Genomic DNA, 24454 nt, shown 5'->3' on the forward strand with positions numbered 1-24454 from the left:
TTTATCTGTACTAAATTTATCTACACTAAATTTATCTGTATTATTAGTTTATCTACATTATGTGTTGTGATTAATATATATTGAATTTATCTATGTGGTTTTGTTTTCGTAAGTATATATTGAAATTTATCTAAACTTAATTTATATTTTGTCATGATTAGTATATATTGAAATTTATTTGCATTAGTTTATTTGTAATAGTTTATTTATATTTTCTGTTATGGTTTTGTTATCGTTAGTATATATCGAAATTTATCTGCACTGCACATAAATTTATATGCACTAAATTTATTCACGAGATTTTTTCATCTCAAAATATATCAATAATGGATCTTGTTGGAAATATATCAATAATGAATTTTGTTGGAAAGAATTTTCTACATTGATTAAGAGATAAATTATTTTGAAGGGCTTAAAATCATTAAATTAACTTTCTGAAATTCGTCATGTATTTTGAGGGATAAATCATTTTCAAGTTGATGATGTCATGGGTGGAAAAAATGTGGGAAGATAAATAGAAAAAGGAAGGGACAATTCATTAACACACTAATCTTGTTAAATATAAAGGGACATATAAGTAATTTAAGGAGTTGTATACTTTTTAATAAATTTTTTTAAAGTTTTTTTTGGGTCGTGTTTATTGGAACATCTGTTTCCGATTGTATCTGTAATTGCAAAAAAAGACAAATGAATGTCACACATTAAAGTATACTTTTGCGCGAGTTCCCTTCTCACCCTCTGTAGTCATGGCACTGGCCTGGAACGGATTGCTGGCCACCTCACCTTCTCCTTCGCCTTCTCGTTCTAGCGTCTTCAAAAGCACATGTACATCTTTCTCTTCCTCTGTACATAAATCACCTTCCTTTACCGTCTCTGCCACGGCAACCCCAGTCATTGATAACACTACCAATACTGCTAGGAACACTGACAACAACAATGATAAACGGCAACTGCACAACAACGGCGACGACAACAATAACCAGAGTAGTTTCAGCTATAGCAGAGCTTCTCCATCAGTTAGATGGCCACATCTTAAATTCACAAACACTCCATCTCCTCAAACCCAACTCACCATTTCCTCTCCCTCGCACAATCATGTGGTCGTTGATGGAGATACTTCGGATTCGGAGAGAGAAAAAGAAGAGACCTTGGATTCCGATTTGGCCGGAGATAAACTGGGGAGACGGAGCAGGACTCGGATGAAGAAGATGACCAAATTGACTCTCAAGAGAGCTAAGGATTGGAGGCAGAGGGTTAAATTCTACACGGATAGGATTCTGGGGCTGAAACAGGACCAATTTGTTGCTGACGTATTGGATGGTCGGCCTGTTCAGATGACACCCACTGATTTTTGCTTTGTCGTTAAATGGGTTGGTCAGGAGAGCTGGAACAGGGCGTTGGAGGTCTACGAGTGGTTGAATTTGCGGCACTGGTATTCGCCTAATGCAAGGATGCTTGCCACCATACTTGCGGTACTAGGCAAAGCGAATCAGGAAGCACTGGCTGTGGAAATTTTTACCAGGGCTGAGGCTACTGTTGGTAACACTGTTCAAGTTTACAATGCCATGATGGGTGTGTACGCACGAAATGGTCGGTTTGAGAAAGTCCAGCAACTGTTTGATGTAATGCGTGAGAGAGGGTGTGAGCCAGATCTCGTGAGTTTCAATACCCTGATAAATGCTCGATTGAAGGCGAAAGCTATGTCCCCTAATTTGGCTATTGAACTTTTGAATGAGGTGAGGAGGTCGAAGCTTAGGCCAGATGTTATCACTTATAACACTTTGATCAGTGCATGCTCGCGTGCGTCAAATTTGGAGGGAGCAATGATCGTTTATGATGACATGAAGGCACGTAAATGTCAACCTGATCTATGGACTTATAATGCAATGGTCTCTGTTTATGGGCGATGTGGGCTGTCTGTGGAAGCTGAGCAGATTTTTAAGGAATTGGACTCAAACGGGTTTCTCCCAGATGCAGTCACATATAATTCCTTATTATATGCTTTTGCTAGGGAAGGGAACATAGAGAAGGTAAAAGAGATATGCGAGGAAATGGTAAAAGTAGGGTTTGGTAAAGATGAGATGACTTATAATACTATCATCCACATGTATGGGAAGCAGGGGCGGCATGACCTCGCACTCCAGCTTTACCAGGATATGAAATTGGCAGACCGGAATCCTGATGTTGTCACATACACAGTCTTGATTGATTCCCTTGGGAAATCAAACAGAATAACTGAGGCTTCGAATGTAATGTCAGAGATGTTGGATGCAGGAGTTAAACCCACAGTGCGGACATACAGTGCTTTGATTCATGGTTACGCGAAGGTTGGGAAGTTAGTGGAGGCCGAAGAAACATTTGAATGTATGCTCAGGTCTGGAATTAGACCTGATCATACAGCCTACTCAATTATGCTGGATATCTTTGCTCGGTTTAATGAGAGAAAGAAGGCAATAATGCTTTATGAGGAAATGATCCGTGACGGATTGACACCAGATTGTGCCCTTTATGAGGCCATGCTTCGAGTTTTGAGGGAAAACGACATGGACATAGAGAGGATGGTCAGAGACATGGAAGAATTATGTGAAATGACCCCTCAAACTATTTCTTCCGTTCTTGTCAAGGGTCACTGCTATGAACATGCAGCTAAAATGCTGAGATCAGCTATTAGTGATGGCTATCAACTAGACCCTAAGAATTTGTCATCTATACTTGATTCATATAGTTTATCTGGGAGACATACAGATGCATGTGAATTGCTTCAATTCTTGAGGGAACATTCCCCAGGATCCAATCAGCTGATAACAGAAGCTCTGATAACAATGCTTTGCAAAGCTGGACACGTAGATATTGCCTTGAAGGAATATGGAAACATCAGGGGAAATAATAGAAGTTGTGCTATGTTTGAGTCCTTAATCCGTTGTTGTGAAGAAAATGAACTCATTGCTGAAGCTTCTCAGGTTTTCTCAGACATGAAATTTTGTGGCACTGAACCTACTGAACAAGTCTTCCAAATAATGGTTCTTGTTTATTGTAAAATGGGCTTCCCTGAGACAGCTCATCATCTGGTCCATCAGGCTGAAACTGCAGGGCTTCTAGTCAATAATTTCTCCATTTATGCTGATGTTATTATGGCATATGGAAAACTGAAACTATGGCAGAAAGCAGAAAGTGTCTTGGGTAATCTTAGGCAAAGATGTCCAACCTTAGATCGAAAGGTTTGGAATGCTATGATACAAGCTTATGCTGTAAGTGGTTGCTATGAGCGAGCTAGGGCTGTTTTAAATACAATGATGAGAGATGGTCCTTCCCCAACGGTAGATTCTATCAATGGTCTCTTACAAGCTCTGATTGTTGATGGTAGATTAAATGAGCTCTATGTGGTAATCCAGGAGTTGCAAGATATGGGTTTTAAGATCAGCAAAAGTTCAATACTGTTGATGCTTGAGGCATTTGCCAGAGCTGGAAACATTTTTGAGGTTAAGAAAATATATCATGGTATGAAGGCTGCTGGTTATTTTCCTACCATGCATCTTTATAGGATCATGATTGGGTTATTGTGCAGGGGGAAACGGGTGAGAGATGTTGAAGCCATGATTACAGAGATGGAAGAAGCAGGATTCAAACCTGACATTTCAATTTGGAATTCTATGCTAAAGTTGTACACAGGTATTGAGGATTTCAGAAAGACTGGTCAAGTCTACCAGCAAATTCAAGATGCTGATATTGAACCTGATGAGGAAACTTACAATACTTTGATAATAATGTACTGCAGAAATCGTAGAGCAGAAGAAGGGTTGTTATTAATGAATGAAATGAGAAAGCGTGATTTGGACCCTAAGTTGGACACTTACAAAAGCTTAATTGCAGCATTGGGTAAGCAGCAGCAGCTGGAACAAGCTGAGGAACTTTTTGAAGAGTTGCGATCAAATAAATATAAATTGGATCGATCTTTTTATCATATAATGATGAAATTGTTCAGAGATTCTGGAAATCATTCCAAAGCTGAAAAGTTGTTTGGCATGATGAAAGATTCAGGGATTGAGCCAACCATTGCCACTATGCACTTGCTTATGTTATCTTATGGCGGTTCTCGACAGCCTCAGGAAGCTGAAAAAGTGCTTGTTAATTTGAAAGATAGAGTTTCCAATCTCAGTACACTTCCCTATAGTACAGTTATTGATGCGTATCTTAAGAATAAAGACTACAACATTGGAATTCAGAAGCTCATGGAGATGAGGGAACATGGTCTTGAGCCAGACCACAGAATATGGACATGTTTTATCAGGGCTGCAAGTTTTTCCCAGCTGACAAATGATGCCATTACCCTTTTAAATGCACTACAAGATGTTGGATTTCATCTTCCAATCAGGTGTTTGTTATTTACTTGAATTAAGAGTGAGAACATCATCTTGTATAAAAATGTTTCTTTCTTTCCTTATTTCAATTGGTCTCTGTATTTCTCTTTTTTGTGTATTTTCTCTAATTTCTTGTTATTTCTTATGATAGGATTTTGAAAGAGAAATCTGAGTCACTAGTTTCAGAGGTAGATCACTGCCTGGAGAAACTGCAACCACTGGAAGACAATGCAGCCTTTAACTTTGTAAATGCTTTGGTGGATCTGCTGTGGGCATTTGAACACCGAGCAACTGCTTCTTGGGTTTTCCAATTGGCAATCAAGAGGAACATCTATCGTCATGATGTGTTTAGGTAGTTGCTAATAAACCAGATTTACATTGCTCCTCTGAACATGTGATGTATTTAAATAAATTCCATAGTGCCAAATTTTTTTTTTTGGGGGGCATAACCGTGAGTATGAAGGGGCAGAAATCTTTCTGGCGACTTAAAAGATTGTGGTTGTCATAGCCCCTCCTCTAATGGGGAAACAAATAGAATTATCAAAGAATTATTCTTCTTTTCTTGAGATCTTTTGTTTCAAATCATGCTTTGAGTTGATTAGATTATTGTATTATATTAGTTTGCTTATGCGTATTGCATATGTAATGCAGGGTAGCTGATAAGGATTGGGGTGCTGATTTTAGAAAGTTTTCAGGTGGTGCAGCCCTTGTTGGACTTACTTTATGGCTGGACCAGATGCAGGCAATTCCCTCGCCCTCTCTTGGTTTAATTTGATTTTCTTATTCTTCTTGCTAGAGATATGAGTAGCTAGTTTTGTGTCCAAAGACAGGCACATGTTATTTTATTCCTCACCAGACTTGATCATGCAAGTCTTACAATCATCTACATTATGCACACATACACAATACACATAAATATAATATTGTTTTGGATAAAGGTTTTGATGATGATAATGTTATACGTTTGTATATGTGTACATTCATGTGCCACAATTTGTGGCGAACTTGAGTCTATGGGGGCCCTGGGCAAACTCTAAAAACCCTCTTAAAAATCTGTGTACAATTCTGATCTGCAGCGGCGTGTTCAGATGCTTGATTGTCACATCCAAATGCGAAGTTCGTGACTACACAGAATCAAGCTGTCCTAACACCCAATAATTGCATCTGGACACGAGGCAAGAGCTTGACTACAAAATCGAACATTTGGACCCTTGGATATCCTGTTCGGAAGTGATGCATGTCCTCATCCATAGTACTGAGTCATTTGGATGCTTGATGCTCCCTTCTGGATGCTAGGTTTATTTTTGTAATCTTTAAGTCCAAAAAAACTCCTTTGCATTGCCAAAACCTACAAAATCAAGGACGAGTGTGTCTAGACACTAAAACTGTAAAACATCTAAATTGAAAATGAGCCCAGAATTATTCATTAATGCAAATATATGTATATACCAAAAATATGATGTACTAGACACTAAAACATCTAAATTAGAGGACTCTCATACGGTTATACCTCCATTATATGACGTAGTCACCCCCCCCCCCCCAGTATTTCCTATCTTCGCCACTGTCGGTGAAGTAAGGATTAGAGTGCGGATTGGGTTTGTTCAGTTGACATGCATTGGTTTGTTTACCAGGTTAATCAACCAAGTTTTAATCCGTTATAATACTTAGATTTGACATATAGGTTAAGCTTTGTTTGGCTCATCTTTGATTTGGATTAGCCTCCTTGCATGGTTTGTCTTTTGTGGTTGCACCAATAGATAATCTAGCTCACTTTCCCATTTTCCTCTAACCAAGGCTTAGGCTAATCAGTGGAGAATACAGGGCCCTGGAAAATTGGGGGCCCTCGGCCTAGGTCGCCCCACCCCAGGGCTGCCCCACAAAGCAGACCATATATCCAACATGTACTATGTGCACCACACCTGGCCAATACTTGTGTAAACATATAAGTTTTCTTAGAAGTTAAAAGCACATTTGTATATGTCTAGGTAAGCAAGAAAAATAACCCTGCTCAATGAAATATCGTGAGCTTTCTGACTGTTTATATGGTCTAAACATGATGCAGCTAGGAGTCTGCAAAGTCAACTGACTGTATTCTGCTTATTTTAGAATTCCGTAGTTATCATTTGTTTTGCTGACTTTTGGACATCTGATATTATTGCAGGATGCATCTTTAGAGGGTTATCCAGAGTCTCCAAAATCGGTTGTTCTGATAACTGGAACTGCAGAATACAATATGGTTTCCCTGAACAGCACAATAAAAGCTTGCCTTTGGGAGATGGGCTCTCCCTTCCTTCCTTGTAAAACACGAAGTGGGCTCCTTGTGGCAAAAGCCCACTCCCTCAGGATGTGGTTGAAGGACTCTCCATTTTGCTTGGACCTTGAATTGAAAGATGCTTCATCTCTTCCCGAGTCAAACTCTATGCAGTTAATTGAAGGATGCTTCATAAGATGTGGCCTTGTTCCTGCATTCAAAGAGATATCTGATAGACTTGGTTTTATATGGCCAAAGAAATTTGCAAGACTAGCTTTGCTACCTGATAACAAGAGAGATGCAGCTATTCGAGCGGACATAGAAGGGAGGAAAGAAAAGTTGGAAAAGAAGAAAGAGGCTGATCTGAGGGGGAAAAGTAAGATTAAGTTGCTCGGAAAGAAAAGATATATGCGAAAAAATATAATGGGAAAGCCTAGAAGTAGTAGAGGCAGAGCACCAGAAAAACGTGCTATGAAATAGTGCCTGAGTATCTCTCTGACAAGAATATTATGAAACTTATGATGGTGTTTCTATTTCCACTTGATGGTGCTATGATGCAGCGTTGATTGTCCCTAGCCCCAGTCTAACAAAGATTAAGAAAATAGTACCATATGTTTTCTGCATCGCCAGAGAAGTGAAGGATTTTTTGAGTCTCAGCTAGTTCCTTATCATGTACCACCCGTGCTGATACATTGTCAATTCTTACCGAAGGAAGTTGAATTGGGAAGCAGAAGAATTGGTGAGTTCCTTTTTGTCCTCTGCAGAGTGACCACTATTTAGAAGTTATTTTCTTTTTTCTTTATCCCGATCCAAAGACTTAAATGCTTGTATTCCTATTTTCTTATTGCTTGGGAAGAAACTGACATTTAGTCAAATGCATCTGTCTATCAAAGGTTTGAGCCATGAAAAAGAATCACGAACAGCAATAATGAATCTTTGCCATCGCAGTTTCCATAGTTTGAAGAACTCTGATTTCTGTCTCAGTATTCGACAAACAGGTAATTTCACCTTCTATTTGTTTCCTGTAGTCAAATTTGTTTAGCCTTTGTAAGCTTTCAAAATGTTGCAGTAGGCCCTGAGCCGGATGCTAATTATTGTATACAGAATATGATTTGATAGAACAATAAGTTCCTCGACTAAACAAAACTTTTGTCATATATGTGATTGACGTATATCGTAAAAAATGCTGTTGGTTGAGTTAGGCCGATTTAGAATGAACTTATCAGTTAAGTGATGATATAATATCGCTAAGTATGTTCCAATGCAAGTCACTAAATTTTAAGTTTTATCTCGAGTATACTAAAAAGGAGAGGCACCCTTAGATTTCATTGAACATGCACCCGACATTTCCTGCTTCAGCTTTTGCGAGTAGATAGGCTACAATATTAATTTGCAGAACCCTAGGACTTAAAGAGCATCCATGGCTCCTTTCCTACTATAAGCCTTGAATCCTGTCTGTGGACTGATTGGAGAAACCATATTGCCATAGACCTATTTGCAGAGTCCGGATTATCGGGCTATTAAGGCCTTTAGCATCTTATGAGGGATTTTGACTGTTTTCTTTTGGTGCAGGAAGCAAGCAGGCATAATGTATGGCAACCAAGAGAAAGAAGCTACCTGCCCCAACCATTTCCTGGACACTCCAAGGAGATATTTTGTTATGCCGCTGGAAAGAAAATCGACATTGTTGGGATGCAAAGATAAAGATGTGGAAAAACACTTTCTAATGTAGTAGTACTGTTCAGATAAAGATGTGGAAAAACACTTTATAATTGTGAATTTTCACTATTTGTAGCTTATAAGTACTATTTTTTTGCCCTTTTTAAGTTTTAACTACTAAATGCGATCGTCATTGATTTGTACAATATAAATGAATCAATTGATGATAAGTTGGAATCTTAGAATAATATGTAAATAGAAATATATATGAGAATTGATGAGTGGAAGCCATCGAAGGTTTGAATTTAAGACTGCTACTAGCTTCATCCACTAAATTACATGATATAGAGATGGTGTCCTTATTTTGAGGGGCGCACAAATTTGGCGGCGAAAATTTTACAAGTTTATTGCTACTGTCAGCCTGTCAGGTAATTGAATACTTTGCTTTAGCTTTTTGTACTCATTTATTTATTTATTTATTCATTTATTTATGAGAGGGCGTGTGGCTCTCCACGGGTCCTTAGTCCCCTGCCACTAAATGGTTTTATCTGGTTACGCACTCCTGAGTCCTATCCACAGCTTTACTAGTGCAAGTCATTAGCAAATGCTTTGATTTGTAGCAGCTTACTCATTTTACTCTTCCTTCTCTCGGGACATTCTCTCTTCGCTGACATATTCTCTTTCTGTGGAAGATGTCATCAGTTGTTGCAGGTGCCTCCTCTTCTTGTTCTGCAACTTTCTCAAGGAACTACTCCATCAAAACTACACCAAATCCATCAGCACCTTCTCAAGGCCAACTGGTATGAATTCCCCCAATTCTCGTTCAATAAAATCTTATTTCGGGAACCCATTTATGTAAATCCCTTAATAACATGCAATTGAAGCTAATATGCAGAAAACAACCTTCCAAGGCTTCTCAATTAGTGATGCCAAATGGGTTGCCTCGGATTTGTTCATAGCTGAGAAAAAGATAAGCTTTAAAAATGTGAAGAGGGTGCTCGAGATTACTGCAAGAACAACTGGGGCTTCAAAGACAATTGAGGCGGAGGTTGATAAACCACTAGGTCTCACTTTGGGTCAAAAGCCTGGTGGTGGGGTCATCGTCACTGTGAGTTCCTTGCCTTCTTATTTATCCAGATTTCACTGTTTCTTGCTTTAAAGATGACTTATATAATGAAAGAGTGATTTGATTATTATATATAGGCTGTAGAATCTGGTGGAAATGCAGCAAAAGCAGGGTTGAAGTCAGGGGACCAAGTACTTTACACTAGCAGCTTCTTTGGAGATGAGCTTTGGCCTGCTGATAAGTTAGGGTTCACAAAAACTGCCATCCAAGCCAAGCCGGAATCTGTCTACTTTGTTGTTAGCAGGTTGTGTGCTGACTCCATTCTCTTATTTTTCCCATTTATCAGTTGCTCATTCTGATTGGATGATAGCATAGAAGACTGTCACAACTTCATAGAAACCCATTTTGCCCATTTCGGTTTTCCAGTTAAATGATTGAATTAATGTACAATAAAATTTGGGCTCAGCAGTTAAAAATTCAATTTGGAATAAAAAATGCGGTACATGATGCTAGCTATTGGCCATGTTTGAAGTTGAATGAGCAAGGTTGGGATACTTGTAGCTTGTGTTTTCCCTGGTGGCCATGCCCACCAAAATATTTACTGCTTCCAAACTGGGATAAGTATCTTTCGCAGCTTCTGCATATGGTAATTCCATTTTCGCTATGCGCTCTCCTACTTTCCATGATTATGATCCTAGTTCAATGTCAATTTCAGGGAGCATACCTAACATAGACCTTAGCGAAAGCTGGAGATAAATTATTTAATATGCAAAAGTTGCCAAAGCCTTTAGTACTGAAACTATTCTGACTTGAGGTTCCTGTGCTGCATTGACGATGCACATCAAAAGCAAACCACTCAAGTTATTTATGTAGTTTTTCTTTCCAGCTATATTTATACTGCTTCCATCTCTTTGATCATCCAATACTCTGTTCTTGCGTGCATAATTTATATGCTTGACGGCATAAAAAGAGGGGAAGCTTGTAGAGCCAAGAACTCAATTCATTAACTTATATAATATGACAAGAATTCCTTTTTTACTTTGTATTTGAAAGGAAGATTTCTAACTAACCAGTCCTTCCATTTTATGATGCAGAGGTGCTGATGTGGATGTCAAACGACTACCCAAGCGTCCAGCCCCTCCTCGCTTTGGGCGGAAGTTGACTGAGGCTCAAAAGGCAAGAATGATGTTTTATTTTAATGCTTCTCCTTCGCTTTTACTCATTTAGTGTTCATGTTTTAAGATGAAAAATCTATTTATATTGTTGTCATAGAAATTGATATTTCATAACACACTGCAGGCTAGAGCGACTCACATATGCCTTGATTGTGGATACATATACACTTTATCGAAGTCTTTCGATGAGCAGGCAAGCCTTTCTTCTTTATTCCGTGCATCTTATGGTAACTCATTTTATGTTATACACTTCATTGGAACTATAATAATAAAAACCTTAAGTCTTATCTGTCTTTCTAAACGAAACACTGCGTGTTAATTCCCAGCAACTTTTTGCATCCATAAATATCAATAATCGATTACGCGATCATGTATTGATTGGTCAGATAAATTTGCTTCATTGTGCACCATGTCACACTTACACAATCAGCTTCGTTATTGACTCATGGTTTTGAGAGTGTGTATGCACTAAATCTTATCATGCGATATTCTTAATTACTCTTCTCCTTTGTCATCTACAGCCAGATGAATACTTATGCCCTCAATGCAGAGCACCGAAAAGGAGGTTTGCACAATACGACGTGACCACTGGAAAGGCAATTGGCGGTGGTTTGCCTCCAATTGGGGTCATTGTTGGGCTGTTGGTCGGCATTGGTGCAGCCGGAGCATTGCTTGTTTATGGCCTTCAATGATATTACCCACTAAAAATTTGGTGATAAATTTAGTAGCTTGATTCATGCTAGAAAACTCATATGTTATGTGGAATGAAAGTGCAAATCAGAGGCAGCAAACAATTGTTTTTTGGTATGTGAACAAGTAGTGAGTTTTGGGTTACTCAAATCTTATTGTGTCTTCAGTTCTTAAATACCTATATCAAATAAAGGGAAAAAAAAAAACACTTCTTAGGTATCTCACATGAATGTGCAGTAGGTATCTCACATGAATGTGCAGCAACTCTTAGAGTCCGTTTGGAGCATGGAATAAGACCCCGTATGAAATAAAATTAGTGATATTATCAGGGGTTTGTGTGGTTTATAAAAAACTTTAGGATAGTATAATTTTATGTAAAATGAGGCTCTAATATCGTGTCGACTCTCTAATATTCAAATCCTCACCTCAACACGTTTTAATTTTATATGGAACGCTTAGAATAAGAGAAAACATGTTAAATGATAAAAAAAAAATCCTCACTTTATATACCAAGAGAGAGAGTGTATTAAGTGGACGTTGATGAGTTTTATATACATAAGGTTACTTTTAATGAGTTATATAAAGGCAAGATTTGGTGATTTTTTTGTCATTAGATTGCTATAGTAACACAGATAAGAATAAAATGATTAAAAACTATTATTTTAATTGGAATAATTAAGACATACTGTCAAAAATCTTATACTATCATTTTGTCTAATAACAAATCAAACAACGTACTATATATATAAGAACATTTTTATCTAATAACAAATCAAATATTGTATTGCATAAGAACATGTTTTCTCACATAAGGGTGAAAAATGCGGATACCCTTTTCAGCATTCATTTAAGTGAAATGACAAATTGAGCTCACTACTTTGACTCTCGTATATCTTAAATCAATGGTGAGAAAAGAGTCTGCATTTTATACCATTATGTGAGAATTTTGTGTATAAGAAATATACTATACAAGTCTAATACAATATTCTTTCCAAACATTAGATATGATTAAATTATACATTAACTCATACATTGGATACTGTAGAACTCCATTTTTGTCTGGCCCGTGATGAGTAGGGCTCTACGATTGCGGTCCATCATGAGCAAACATCTACTCCCAAGGTCCCCCACAATTTTATCTCGTTCTTAGGTGAAAATCGACTTCGAAACCCAGTCCTTTGAAATAGGAGTAGGCTCATTGTTCAACCCGATAGGCATCCGACAAATGCCCAAGTTCCTCCCTTCCTCTGAACAAAGTAAGGTTTCCCACCAAATTCAAAATTTAAAAGACGCGTTTTCAGATAAAAAAAGGGAAAAGGAGAAAGAAAAAAAGGAGGAGAAGTAAAGCGGATCAACGGAAGAATCAGACTGAAAAGAATAAAAGAGAACACCGGTGAAATAAGAGGAAGAAAGCGAAAGTCAGTGGAAGAAAAGGAAGAAAAGAAAAGAAAGAAAGTGGAGGAGGACAAGAGGTAAGACCCAGAATCATCACTTAGTCATCCCAAAGTTAGGGGACAATTGGAGGCATCTCAGGTCACCTCATCTTAGAAATCATCTGGTCTTGTATCCTCGTGCGTATAAAAGATAAAATCAGAAAGTGAAGAGAGATCTCAAAAGAAGAAGACAACAAAAAGAAGGAACAAGAGGCAGAGACTCAGATTTGAGGCCAACTACCCCTGAGGTAAATATATTCTAAACCAATGTCATGTAGAATAACTGAATAAAAGGGAGAAATACTCCGATGACCACTGGACCGGCGATGAAGGATGAAAAACGTTTAGAGTCGCCACCAATTGTTTTAAGGTGTAGTTGGACACCGTAAAGACCTGCGAATCAGAGAAAAGGGGTACGGGGATTGATTAAGTGTGGAGAAGGTGTTAGGCACCCCACAACTCCCTTTTGAAAACGGTTAACCTAATTAATTTAATGGCTGTCTTATGGAAACTTGCTCTTTGCAAGATATATTTGTTTTGAGAAAAAATTTGTATGAAAAATACTATCAACTTATGATAGTTTTGGAAAAAAGTTTGGAATAACGCGCTATCAACTTATGATAGTTTTTTTTTTTTTTGAAAAAAATTTGAAAGGATACTATCAACTTATGATAGTTTTTTGAAAAAAAGTTTGGGATAACACTATCAACTTATGATAGTTTTTCAAAAAAGTTTGAAATATTACTATTAACTTATGATAGTTTTTTGAAGGACAGCTTGGAATATTTACTATCAACTTATGATAGTTTTTGAAAAAAAAATTTGAATTATTGCTATCAACTTATGATGGTTTTTGGAAAAAGGTTTAAATTATTACTATCAACTTATGATAGTTTTTGAAAAAAGTTTAAAATATTATTATCAACTTATGATAGTTTTTTTTTTGAGAAAAAGTTTAGAATAATACTATCAACTTTTGATAGCTTTGTAGCAAATGGTTTTTAATAAATAATGATTTGTTCAAATAATGACTATAAAAGAGTAAATTTATTGAAATAAGATACTAACCGACTATTTATCGAAATGAAAATAAATGGAGGATTTAATAAAATGAACTACCAACGTTTGATAGATTTAATAAAATGCAGTACCAAACTTATTGTAGGTTTAAGGAAAATACCAACTTATGGTATAAATGGGTTATTAGTGAAATGTCACATATCAATTTTTTTTTTGAAAGGCCCACAGGTCACACACACGCTAAACCATGCCCGAGAGGCATGAAGACCACCACAGCGGATGGAAAACTACTCAAATCCCAAACCCACCACTTTATGATTTTCTGAATTAAAATGACCTACATTCAATTTCGAACTTACACATTCATAATCCATACTAATCCATACTCATACACATGATCCAAATAATGAATGCAAGATTCATATTCTAACAAAGATCCAACCGATCGATCGATCGAAAATCCCATCCGATCGATTGGAAATGGTTATGGGCAGTTTTTTTTTTAAGGAAATCATCTCATCATTCATCAATATTTCAACATCAAAAGCCAAAGAAATCGAAACCAGACTTCAAAACCAATAATCAATCGTCAGAAATCAAAACCACACATCATCAATCACATATCAACATGATGAATATCAAAACCCAATATTAACATGGTGAGTCAAACAAGGATCCTAGCCAACAAAATCAAAACTAGATATTTTTTCAACAAGGAGAAATGAGTGCAAAGGATCGATATTATTAGCTTTGGAGAACAAAATTCAAGAGATGAGAAGATGAACTAAACCCTCTTTTCTTCTTTTTTCCTTCTTCTTCTTCTTTCTCTCTTTCTTCTTTCTATTCCTTCTTCTTCTTCCTCCCTTTCTTTCTCTCTTTTTCCCTCTCTTGTGCTGCAGCTCCCTTGCTTTTCTCTGCCAAATGCCCAAAACCCCTTTTTTCTCTCTCACCCGTATCTCTCTCTCTTTCCACCAAAAAGCCACCACCTTCCAAACCCTATTTTCTCTTCCTTTCATAACCCCAAATGAGAGCCAAAAAAACCCTACATTTTCTGTCTTTTTCTTACCTTTTAATCCACACCACACATCTCACTTTTTATTTCTTTTTCATATTATTTTTATTTTTTTTATTTCCTAGATATTTTTGTTTTGACTTTCTAGGGTTTTGACTTGAAATGGTAATTGGGCTAAGACTTGGGCTTGTTGGCACAAGACCCTTTAATTTTGTGAATTTGTGAGCTCATTTGACAAAGAAGAGAATTTTAACTTGGATTTCATTTTTATTTTTGTGTTCCTTTCATTTTACTTTTACTTTTTATTTTTTTGTTTTTTGGTCTGGACGAAAACCGGTTACTACAGCTGCCCCTCCTTGTATGTCTTTTATGGAATAAAAGGTAGACAAAGGTGTAGTCAACCAAATTTTATACGGGAAAATTAAATGCATGGGATCAGTATGACCATTCCAGGCTTGGGTTGCAAGAAAAGGAAAAATGAAATGCGCGGGATCACTGTGGCCATTCCCGGCTTGGCCTACAAGAAAGAAAAGTGCATGGGATCACTGTGGTCATTCCCAGCTTGGCCTGCTTGTAAACAAAGGTAAAATGCACAGGATCACTATGGTCATTCCCGGTTTAGCCGGAAAAAATGTAAAGAAAGGTGCTCGGGATCATTACTTCGTCCCTGGCTCGGCTGGAAAAATATATAGAAAGGTGCTCGGGATCATTGCGCCGTTCCCGGCTCGGCTAGAAAAATGTAAAGAAAGGTGCTCAGGATCATTGCGCCGTTCCCGGCTCGGTTGAAAAAAATGTAAAGAAAGGTGCTCGGGATCATTGCCCCGTTTCCGACTCGACTGAAAAATGTTTAAAAATCCCACTTGTAGTGGGTTTTGATAATTTTGAAAAATGTGTGCACGGGATCACTGTAACCATTCCCAGCTTGGCTGAAAAAGATTTTTTGCAGATGCTGTTTGGGAGTTTTTGTGATCTCACTTTAACAGAAAGATGTTTCAAGCAAGTGACATGCCTCTGATTTGAAGATAATGACTCCATCCATACTGTATCTTTTCATAAACCTGCCATTACACAAATGACAAATAGTATGCAGTGATGATGCATGCAATGACCTATTTTGTTCAAATATGAATGTCTCATTAATGAATGAATGCATGTTTTCTCAAGGTTTTGCCATCCTCAGGCACGCATGTAGTTGCGAATTGTGAGACCAAATCTACTTCCTTGTAAGGTTTGACTTTCTGACTCATTGAGCTTTCAATGCATCCTCTCTATTTTGATTTGCAAAGGCACTCACTCATTCCGGAAACCAACTCTGGAACTATCTCTTTTCTTTTTTTATTATTTTTTTGTTTCTTTTTAATTTCCTTTTTTAATACCAAGAAACCTCCCCACCTTTTTGTCTCTTTTTGCTTCTTTTTACACACCACTACCCTTTTTCCTTTTCTTTTTTTATCCATTTTTTCCTAGATATTTTCTAGGGTTTTGACTTGGATGGGAAATTGAGCTAAGACTTGGGCTTGTTTGGCACAAGGCCCTTAAATTTTGTCAATTTGTGAGCTCATGAGTTTTTGACAAAGAAGAGAATTTTAACTTGGATTTCTTTTTTATTTTGCGTTCCTTTCATTTTACTTTTTATTTTTTATTTTTTGGTCCAGACGAAAATCGGTTACTACAATCATGAAGGTGGAAATCAGATGGTATCATATCATATAGTCATCGTCTATCCATTTTCATCCTCATATGCATAATAATAGATGACATCCTACATGAACTGTGTATGTATGAGTTATCTATTTACCACTTAAAAATAGGTTGTGTGTCACGTTCGATTTTCTTTCATGTTTTCTCTATCATTCAGGTGTCACACATTATCGCACCATGCACCCATCATTCCTTCGTATCCTGCATACATCATTATCACGGTAGATGATGCCTAACAAGCATTACATACATCCGTGTCCCTTATTCACCCACTCGAGTATAGGCAGCATCTCACGTGTATAGCAATCTTTTACAGCCCTTCTATCATGCATACGTCATATTCTCATCCCATGTCCTCACTGTTAGAGAGTAGATGTCTACTGTATTGTAATTTAACCATTATACACTTGTCATACTGTAATAGGTGTCTCATTAGGGCTTCACTTATACTCTCAATATAATCGCTAATATACTCAGTCCAGCTGCAAGTCTTGTAGCAGTTGAGATTTGTCCAACACATATTTGTCTCTCAAAGCTTTCTTCCTTTCTTTCTATTTTCTTCGCTTGGTATCGAAGCCTCATGGTTGACAACCGCAACAAAGATCTTGAAACTACACCCACTCGGGAAAGTGATGCTCGAAAGGAACAAAGCTCTACTATGACAAAAATCAAGAGCAAAGAAGTGTCTACTGGCTCTTTGGACATTCCAAAAGCATACAGACAAACAGATAATCCTTTGGGTTCTGATTGTTCTATTAAACTCACTTATTAAAATTACTTATTGTGGAAGAATTTTGCTTTGCTTGTTATTCGTGGAAATCGGCTGGAAATTTTTATTACTAGTGCTAAGAAATGTCCACCAAACTTTGTTGTCTCCAACACCTCTGAAGAGAGTGAAGGAGAAATGGTAGAGAATCTGGAATATGCAGACTCGATGGCTCACGACCAAACCATGTTAGGTTGGTTGTAAAACTCCGTGGATACTGATGTAGCCGCTGAAGTCATGGGATGTGAGACTTCGAATGAACTCGAGGATTCTATATGGAGTGTCTTTGGAATCAAGACAAAATCCAATATAACATACTACAAAAGAGAGTTCCAGAAACTGTAGAAGGGTGGAATGACGATGTCTGAGTACTTGAAGGTGACAAAGAAGCTTGATGACAATCTTGCCTGTTCTGCTTGGAGATCTAGTTCAACAGGTTCTAATTGGATTAGATTTGCTGGAATACAATCCAGTGGTGTGCCAAATTCAAGAGAATGAGGACATCAGTTGGATATATCTTCAAGCCAAACTTCTGAGTTATAAAAAAAGGTTGGAGCATATCAATCCTGGAATTGCTTCTATTAACTTGGGTCAAGGCTTTGCAAACTATACTAGCACGAGGAATTCAGGAACACAGTCTGGACATGGCAAAGGTCGAGGCAACTACTCAGGAAGTCAATACAGAAATCAAGGACCTTTTTACAACAACAATAATCAAACTCGCAATGCTGGGAATTATGTTAGTAGAGGAAGAAGGTTTTTCAAAGGTAGAGAAGGCATAAACAACAACTCATGACCTCTCTGTCAAGTTTGTGGGAGAATATGCCATACTGCCATGTGATGTTACTACAGGTTTGATGAGGCTTATCAGGGAACACCACCAGATCATCAAAGGGGCAACAACAATAATAACATTCCAAATTCAAGCACAACAACCTTTGTTGCTAGTTCAAATATGGTTGGTGACCCAGCATGGTATGCTGATAGCGGGACCAGTGCTCATGTTACTAATGATGCTGGCCATATGGGACAGAGGTCTGAATATCATGGTAACCACACTCTCACTGTTGGAAATGGTAAGACACTTTCAATTGCTCATGTAGGAAACTCTGTTTTGCACGCTTCTGATAACAACACTCTATATCTGAAGGATATATCACACGTTCCAGAGATTAGGAAAAACCTTTTTAGCATTTCAAAACTCACTGCCTTTAATGATATTATTGTTGTATTTGACTCTCGTGGTTATGTTGTTAAGGACAAGGCAATGGGAACAATTATACTTCAAGGGAAGCTTAAGGACAGATTGTACCACCTTGACAATCCAACCAAACGAATTAGCCTTTTCTGCTCCTCCTACCTCAGACAACTTCAAGATCATTCACAACCCTCCATATTCAGCTTAGCTTTCTAGTTGTAACTCAGTCTTTTTATCTTAGTTTAGTAGCTCTTAGTTTTTAAATTCCCTAAGAGTGATGTGGCATAGGAGATTAGGTCACCTTTCCTATAGAACTCTCGATCAAATTCTGAAAGCTTGTAATCAAAAACTTCATATGAATGACAAGCAATCCTTTTGTGATGCATGCCAATATGGTAAATCTCATTTGTTACATTTTAAGTCTTCTACTTCTCATGCTTCCAATCCTCCTGATCTTGTGCACATTGACTTGTGGGGACCATCTCCATTAATGTCCACAAGCGGTTTTAGATATTATATTCACTTTGTCAATGACTACAATAGATATACTTGGATCTTTCATTTGAAAAACAAATCTGATTCCCTAACAGCCTTTGTTCAATTCGAAAATCTTGTGGAAAACCAGTTGGAAAGGAAAATCAAATGCCTCCAATATGATATGGGGGTAAATATAAGAGTTTCAGTGTTTTAGTCAAGCAACTAGGTGTTGAGTTTAGACACTCGTCTCCCCACACTTCTGCTCAAAATGGGAGAGCTGAGCGAAAACACAGACACATTGTTGAGACTGGTCTTACTCTCTTAGCTCAAGCTCATGTGCCTTCAAAGTATTAGACAAAAGCATTCCGAACCTCAATATTCTTGATAAATAGACTCCCTACACCTGTCTTGAAAGACACCACTCCACTCCAAAAACTCTTCCATAAACAACTAGATTATTCACTTCTCAAAACATTTGGATGTGGCATGCTTTCCTTGTCTACGACCTTATCAAATGCACAAGATTCAACTTCATACTACAAAGTGTGTTTTTCTTGGGTATAGTGATGCTCACAAGGGATACAAGTGTGTTAGTTCCACTAGCCGAATATATATCTCTAGACATGTTGTTTTCAATGAAGTTGAGTTCCCTTTCCAAATTTGTTTTTCTCAATACTAAAAAATTAGAGGCTACTACCCTCCTTCCATCCCATGTACTGCCCTCTCTTTCTGCTCCTCACCTATCCATTCCCTCTCTTGCTTTATCTTCTCCATCAAGTGGGTGTCGTCCTTCTCAAGCTTCCCCTGCAGTAACTTTTGTCCCTACTGTTCCCTTGACAATGCAGCCTCTTGAGCAAAGTGGACAAGTCTATGATGCAATATGTGACTCTGGTCAAAAGGAAAACAATGTAGTTTGTGGAGAATGAGTTTGAAGGTGGAAATAATGCGTATGGAGGTGAAAATAATGAGTCAGATCATAAAGAGATTATTGCTACTTATCTGTCTTCTCAACCAACTGCTGCTTAGGGACACCACATGGTGACAAAAGCCAAGTTGCTTATTCAAAAACCAAATAGATATCCTCTTGATTGTCAGATGTCTGTAGCCTGGAGAGATCAAGTCCCACGTGAGCCATGTTCACTACAAGAAACTCTGAGTTCTACACACTAGTTCAATGCTATGAAAGAAGAAATTACTGCTCTCTAGAACAACAAAACTTGGGTTTTAGTGCCTTACTCCTCTAGCTACAATTTAGTTGGGAACAAGTGGGTGTTCAAAACTAAATACAACTCTGATGGCAGTTTCCAGAGGTGTAAGGCTAGGTTAGTGGCCAAGGGTTTCACTCAAACACCAACAGTTGATTTTTCAGAAACTTTTAGCCTAGTTATCAAGGCTTCTACTGTCAGAGTCATTCTTACCATTGATGTGTCAAGGAATTGGGCAGTGCGACAGTTGCATATCAACAATGCCTTTTTAAATGGGAATCTGTTAGAGACAGTGTATATGAAACAACCAGAGGGGTTTAAGAATGTGACCAAACCATATTTTGTCTACAAACTACAAAAGGCAATGTATGGATTAATGCAGGCACCCAAGGCATGGTCTGAAAAACTTAAAAACACCCTACTCAATTGGAAGTTCAAGCACTCTAAGTGTGATTTTTCGCTCTTCTTCTACAAAGGTAAGGCTTAGATTATTTTGGCTCTTATCTATGTGGATGATATCATTGTGATAGGGAGTGATTCTAGTTCTTTGCGAAAATTTGTGACAAAGTTGCATAGCATGTTTGCTCTCAAGAATATAGGTCACTTACATCATTTTCTCGGTATAGATGTACGATGAGATATTACTGGCATGTATCTAACTCAAACTCGATATATTGAGGAACTTCTGCGGCGAACTCAGATGGAAAATACCAAGCTATGTCCAACACCAGCTATAGTTGGTAGGTCGTTGTCGATTGTTGATGGAGAACCTTTGAAAAATTCAACTGCCTATAGAAGTGTAACTGGTGGTCTACATTATCTATCAAATACTAGACCAAACATCTCATTTATTGTTAACAAGCTGAGTCAGTTCCTCCACGCCCCAACTACTAGTCTTTGGCAAGGGGCTAAGAGAGTTTTAAGGTACTTGAAAGGGACTAGAGACATGAGTTTACATATTTACATATTAAGCATTGCTTACGACTGACACTTCAAGGGTTCTCTAATGCAGACTGGGCTTGCCGTGTTGATGATAGAAGATCAATAGTAGGTCATTATGTCTATTTTGGAGGCACTTTAGTATCCTGGTCTCCGAGGAAACAAAATGTTGTAGCCAGGTCTAGTGTAGAGTCAGAATATAGAGCGCTAGCCCAAGTATCCTATGAGTTATCATGGCTTGAGTCTTTGTTATAGGAACTGTCAGTCAAATGTGTTTCAATTCCTATCACCTGGTGTGATAATTTGAGTGCAAGTGCCTTGGTAGCCAATCTTGCCTATCATGCTAGGACAAAACACATTGAAGTCAACATTCATTTTGTTCGTGATAAAGTATTGGCAAAGCAGTTGGATGTGCCGTACGTTCCTTCCCAAGATCTCTCATTAGTTTGAAGGGGTGTAGTGTTAGAGAGTATATGTCTACTGTATTAAACTGTATTGTAATTTAACCATTGTACACTTGTCATACTGTAATAGGTCTCTCATTAGGGCTTCACTTGTACTCTCAATATAATCGCTAATACACTCAGTCCAACCGCAAGTAGTGTAGCAGCTGAGATTTGTCCAACACGTATTTGTCTCTCAAAGCTTTCTTTCTTGCTTTCTATTTTCTTCACTTCAACACATCATGCATACACATCCCCAACAACAAGGCTTGCGCCTTCACTTGGAAGCCATATGCACTCTCTACATAGAGTCGCACAGGTTGCGAGTGAGACATTGGTCCTATTGACCCCAACCCCTTTTCCCCATGTATTTTTATTTTGTAAATATATACATATATTGTGTCTTGCGGTAACAATAGTACTCAGAATCCCCCAGATCTCGGATGGTAAACATTCCATTTGAATGGATGTTTTGTCGTGCTTAACACCTTTCCTACACATAATCAGACCTCTGAACCCCAATGAATCTCTGGTACACACACATACCATATCTTGACTTTAGATGTCCAATTGTGTCTATAAATATCAATTGATGGCGACTTCATACATGTTAGTATGGGTTGTAATGACACATACAAGCATACACCCTTGTCGTGGCCCCGATCACAACATTAAAATATTTTTAAATCAAAGATATTGAGGATAATAGGATATAATAGAGAGATAATATTAACCAACAAAATATTTTTCTCCTCTTAAAATCGGGTGTACTATAAACAGATTAATAGATAAGAATCATTTAATTCTTATCATGTCTTGGTTGGTCGGTCATACATATTTAAATTTTCTATCATTTTAATCTTCTAATAACCATTTATAAATATAAGTTATCATTATGTAAACTATAATGTAATAATTTAATGATTATTTTTATCACTATTTAAATTATAACATCATTATCCTTTATCACTGTGCAAATCATTAATTGATAATTTCAAATTAAGATGACCTTAAACTATAATAACCGTAAACATATTTGAATTTATAATCTTTTTATTCTTCAAACATTCATTTATAAACACTCTTTATTCATTATATAAATTATAATTTAATTATTTATTTATTATCTTTTATCACTATTTAAATTATAATATGATTATCTTTTATCACCATGCAAATCATTAATTGACAGTCGTTGTTGTAGAGGATTGCTTAGATATGGGTTTAATTTTGACCGTCTGTGTGTGATAAGATCAAGGTATGGATTACGTTTGATAGTTTAGGTTATAAATTTGGGGGTCTCAAATTTCACATCAGGTTGTATTTCTCTATTACACAGCTTTCAACACTTTTTCCATACTTAGTTGAATTCTTTCCCATTGAGGACAATGTGAAATTTTAAATAGTGGAGGAGGTCATACTTCGTTATTCTCACTGATTGATGTACTGAAAAAAAATAAAACATGTCATATATTTGTTGATGATCTGGGAATCTTTGAAGTATTGATTAATTAAAGTTGAAAACCCATAATCGCTCATGAATTACTCTAATTTTAGTTCCCTTTCACCTATTTTGAAATAATTGGATTACTTGCACAGAATTGCATAATTACGGAGTATGAAATTTGAGATTAATTATGAATATTGTGATGATCCTGAGTTAATTTGGAACTTTGAGTATTAATATGTTGGGATATATGTATATGTATTAAAAAAATAAATAACATGTTTATCTATGATTTTATCTACTAAGTAATCGAGCCTCTTGCCTCAGTAAGTAGTGATTGTTTGCATAAAAAGTAGAGAAATCAAGATAATTACCTATGTGACAAGCAAGGCCTGGTAACCCTTTTGATTTGAGTTATTAAATCCATAGGTGTGTCGTTACACCTAATGCCCTAAGTCAACTAGACTAAGAGTCATTGGTTGAACACTCATTACAAGGGTCAATTAGAAAGCTTAATAAGGCTGAGCATTGCAAGTGTCACGTGTAAAAAAAAGAGAGAAGACAAAAAAAAAAGAACATAGATTATGCTAACAAATTAAATTTGATAAATTTTTGATTTTATTTAGCATCAATTACGTATCTATGACCGGCTCCGATCCCAATTGTTGGAAACATGCAACTCGCGGAAGCGTATAAGGACCTCATAGACATAAACGATAGCTAGACAAGTTTCAAAAATTTCTTATCAAATACTAATCACCATAGCATAAATCATATATCAATTAATTGCAAGTAGATTATTTACCTTGAGATCTCTTTGATTTGATCTTTAATAATCAGGAACGAAGGATGGAGTCAGCAAGTTTGATACTAAGCTCAAACCTGCGGATCTTCCACCGTATGCACCAATTCCCAAACTTGGATTGAGAGGGTGGTCTCTTTTATCCAAGAACCTGAAGAACACAAACCAAAAACTAGTGGAAACGATTAGAGAGCAGAGAGGCCAACTGGTGTCTCAAAACTTGTGTTTTCAAAGCACACACTATGTGTGTATTTATAGGGTCGGCCACACCTAGCGTTTTCTCCCTAGGTGGGCCGGCCCTAAGCCTCTCCCTCTCCTAATTCCGGTATGTTTTGGTTTTCCTGTATCTTCTAGTATTGGGATTCTGGGCTATAGTGGGGACCAACTAGAAAAAATAAAACATGGGCTCCCTATGAATTTAATTAGTAGCCCAAACCCATGGACATAATTATAATTCATAAATTATAATATATTTCACTAAAATATTATAATTGCACTTCCCGTTTTATCTCAAATAACATCTGAGCCTTTCGTTATACTTGTTTATAAAATTCCTCACGTTAATTTACAGATACCCGTCAATTAAATATGCCACTGACATATAATATTTAATTGACATCTTTAAATATTTCTTTGAGTTTACCGCTTAACCTATTTGAATGTGTCGGATTAATTAAAATCCACCTACAGGGTTTTGACATAATCTCAAATCCTATAAGCATTCTCAAGAAGGTATCATCAATCCATAATTGGACGTGAATTTTATTGACAGATTATTTTTCATCGTACATTTAATACGGTGACCCAAC

General features: G+C 37.2%; 2 protein-coding genes across 2 annotated transcripts; both read left to right on the plus strand.

Annotated features, from left to right (window-relative positions):
- The first annotated feature begins 680 nt into the window (after positions 1 to 680).
- On the plus strand, positions 681 to 8430 carry LOC120016714 (pentatricopeptide repeat-containing protein At3g18110, chloroplastic). The gene is made up of 6 exons (XM_038869618.1): positions 681 to 4372; positions 4510 to 4710; positions 5010 to 5100; positions 6523 to 7351; positions 7506 to 7610; positions 8185 to 8430. Exons 1-4 carry the CDS (start codon positions 747 to 749, stop codon positions 7090 to 7092), a joined length of 4488 nt encoding a protein of 1495 aa, XP_038725546.1. The 5' UTR covers positions 681 to 746; the 3' UTR covers positions 7093 to 7351; positions 7506 to 7610; positions 8185 to 8430.
- A 360-nt stretch (positions 8431 to 8790) lies between these two features.
- On the plus strand, positions 8791 to 11352 carry LOC120016715. The gene is made up of 6 exons (XM_038869619.1): positions 8791 to 9071; positions 9167 to 9379; positions 9475 to 9641; positions 10432 to 10513; positions 10637 to 10705; positions 11034 to 11352. The coding sequence occupies exons 1-6, from the start codon at positions 8964 to 8966 to the stop codon at positions 11202 to 11204; spliced, it is 810 nt and encodes a 269-aa protein (XP_038725547.1). The 5' UTR covers positions 8791 to 8963; the 3' UTR covers positions 11205 to 11352.
- The last annotated feature ends 13102 nt before the right edge of the window (positions 11353 to 24454 follow it).

The sequence above is a fragment of the Tripterygium wilfordii genome, chromosome 15, assembly GCF_013401445.1.
Source record: "Tripterygium wilfordii isolate XIE 37 chromosome 15, ASM1340144v1, whole genome shotgun sequence".
Taxonomy (NCBI): domain Eukaryota; kingdom Viridiplantae; phylum Streptophyta; class Magnoliopsida; order Celastrales; family Celastraceae; genus Tripterygium; species Tripterygium wilfordii.

Excerpts from the sequence above, each read along its gene's own strand:
- LOC120016714 (XM_038869618.1), top strand. The coding sequence starts at position 747 with ATGGCACTGGCCTGGAACGGATTGCTGGCCACCTCACCTTCTCCTTCG. Across the intron at positions 4,373-4,509 it reads GGATTTCATCTTCCAATCAG|GATTTTGAAAGAGAAATCTG; the intron begins GTGTTTGTTATT and ends TTCTTATGATAG. Across the intron at positions 5,101-6,522 it reads TATGGCTGGACCAGATGCAG|GATGCATCTTTAGAGGGTTA; the intron begins GCAATTCCCTCG and ends ATATTATTGCAG.
- LOC120016715 (XM_038869619.1), top strand. The coding sequence starts at position 8,964 with ATGTCATCAGTTGTTGCAGGTGCCTCCTCTTCTTGTTCTGCAACTTTC. Across the intron at positions 9,072-9,166 it reads CACCTTCTCAAGGCCAACTG|AAAACAACCTTCCAAGGCTT; the intron begins GTATGAATTCCC and ends GCTAATATGCAG. Across the intron at positions 9,642-10,431 it reads GTCTACTTTGTTGTTAGCAG|AGGTGCTGATGTGGATGTCA; the intron begins GTTGTGTGCTGA and ends TTTATGATGCAG.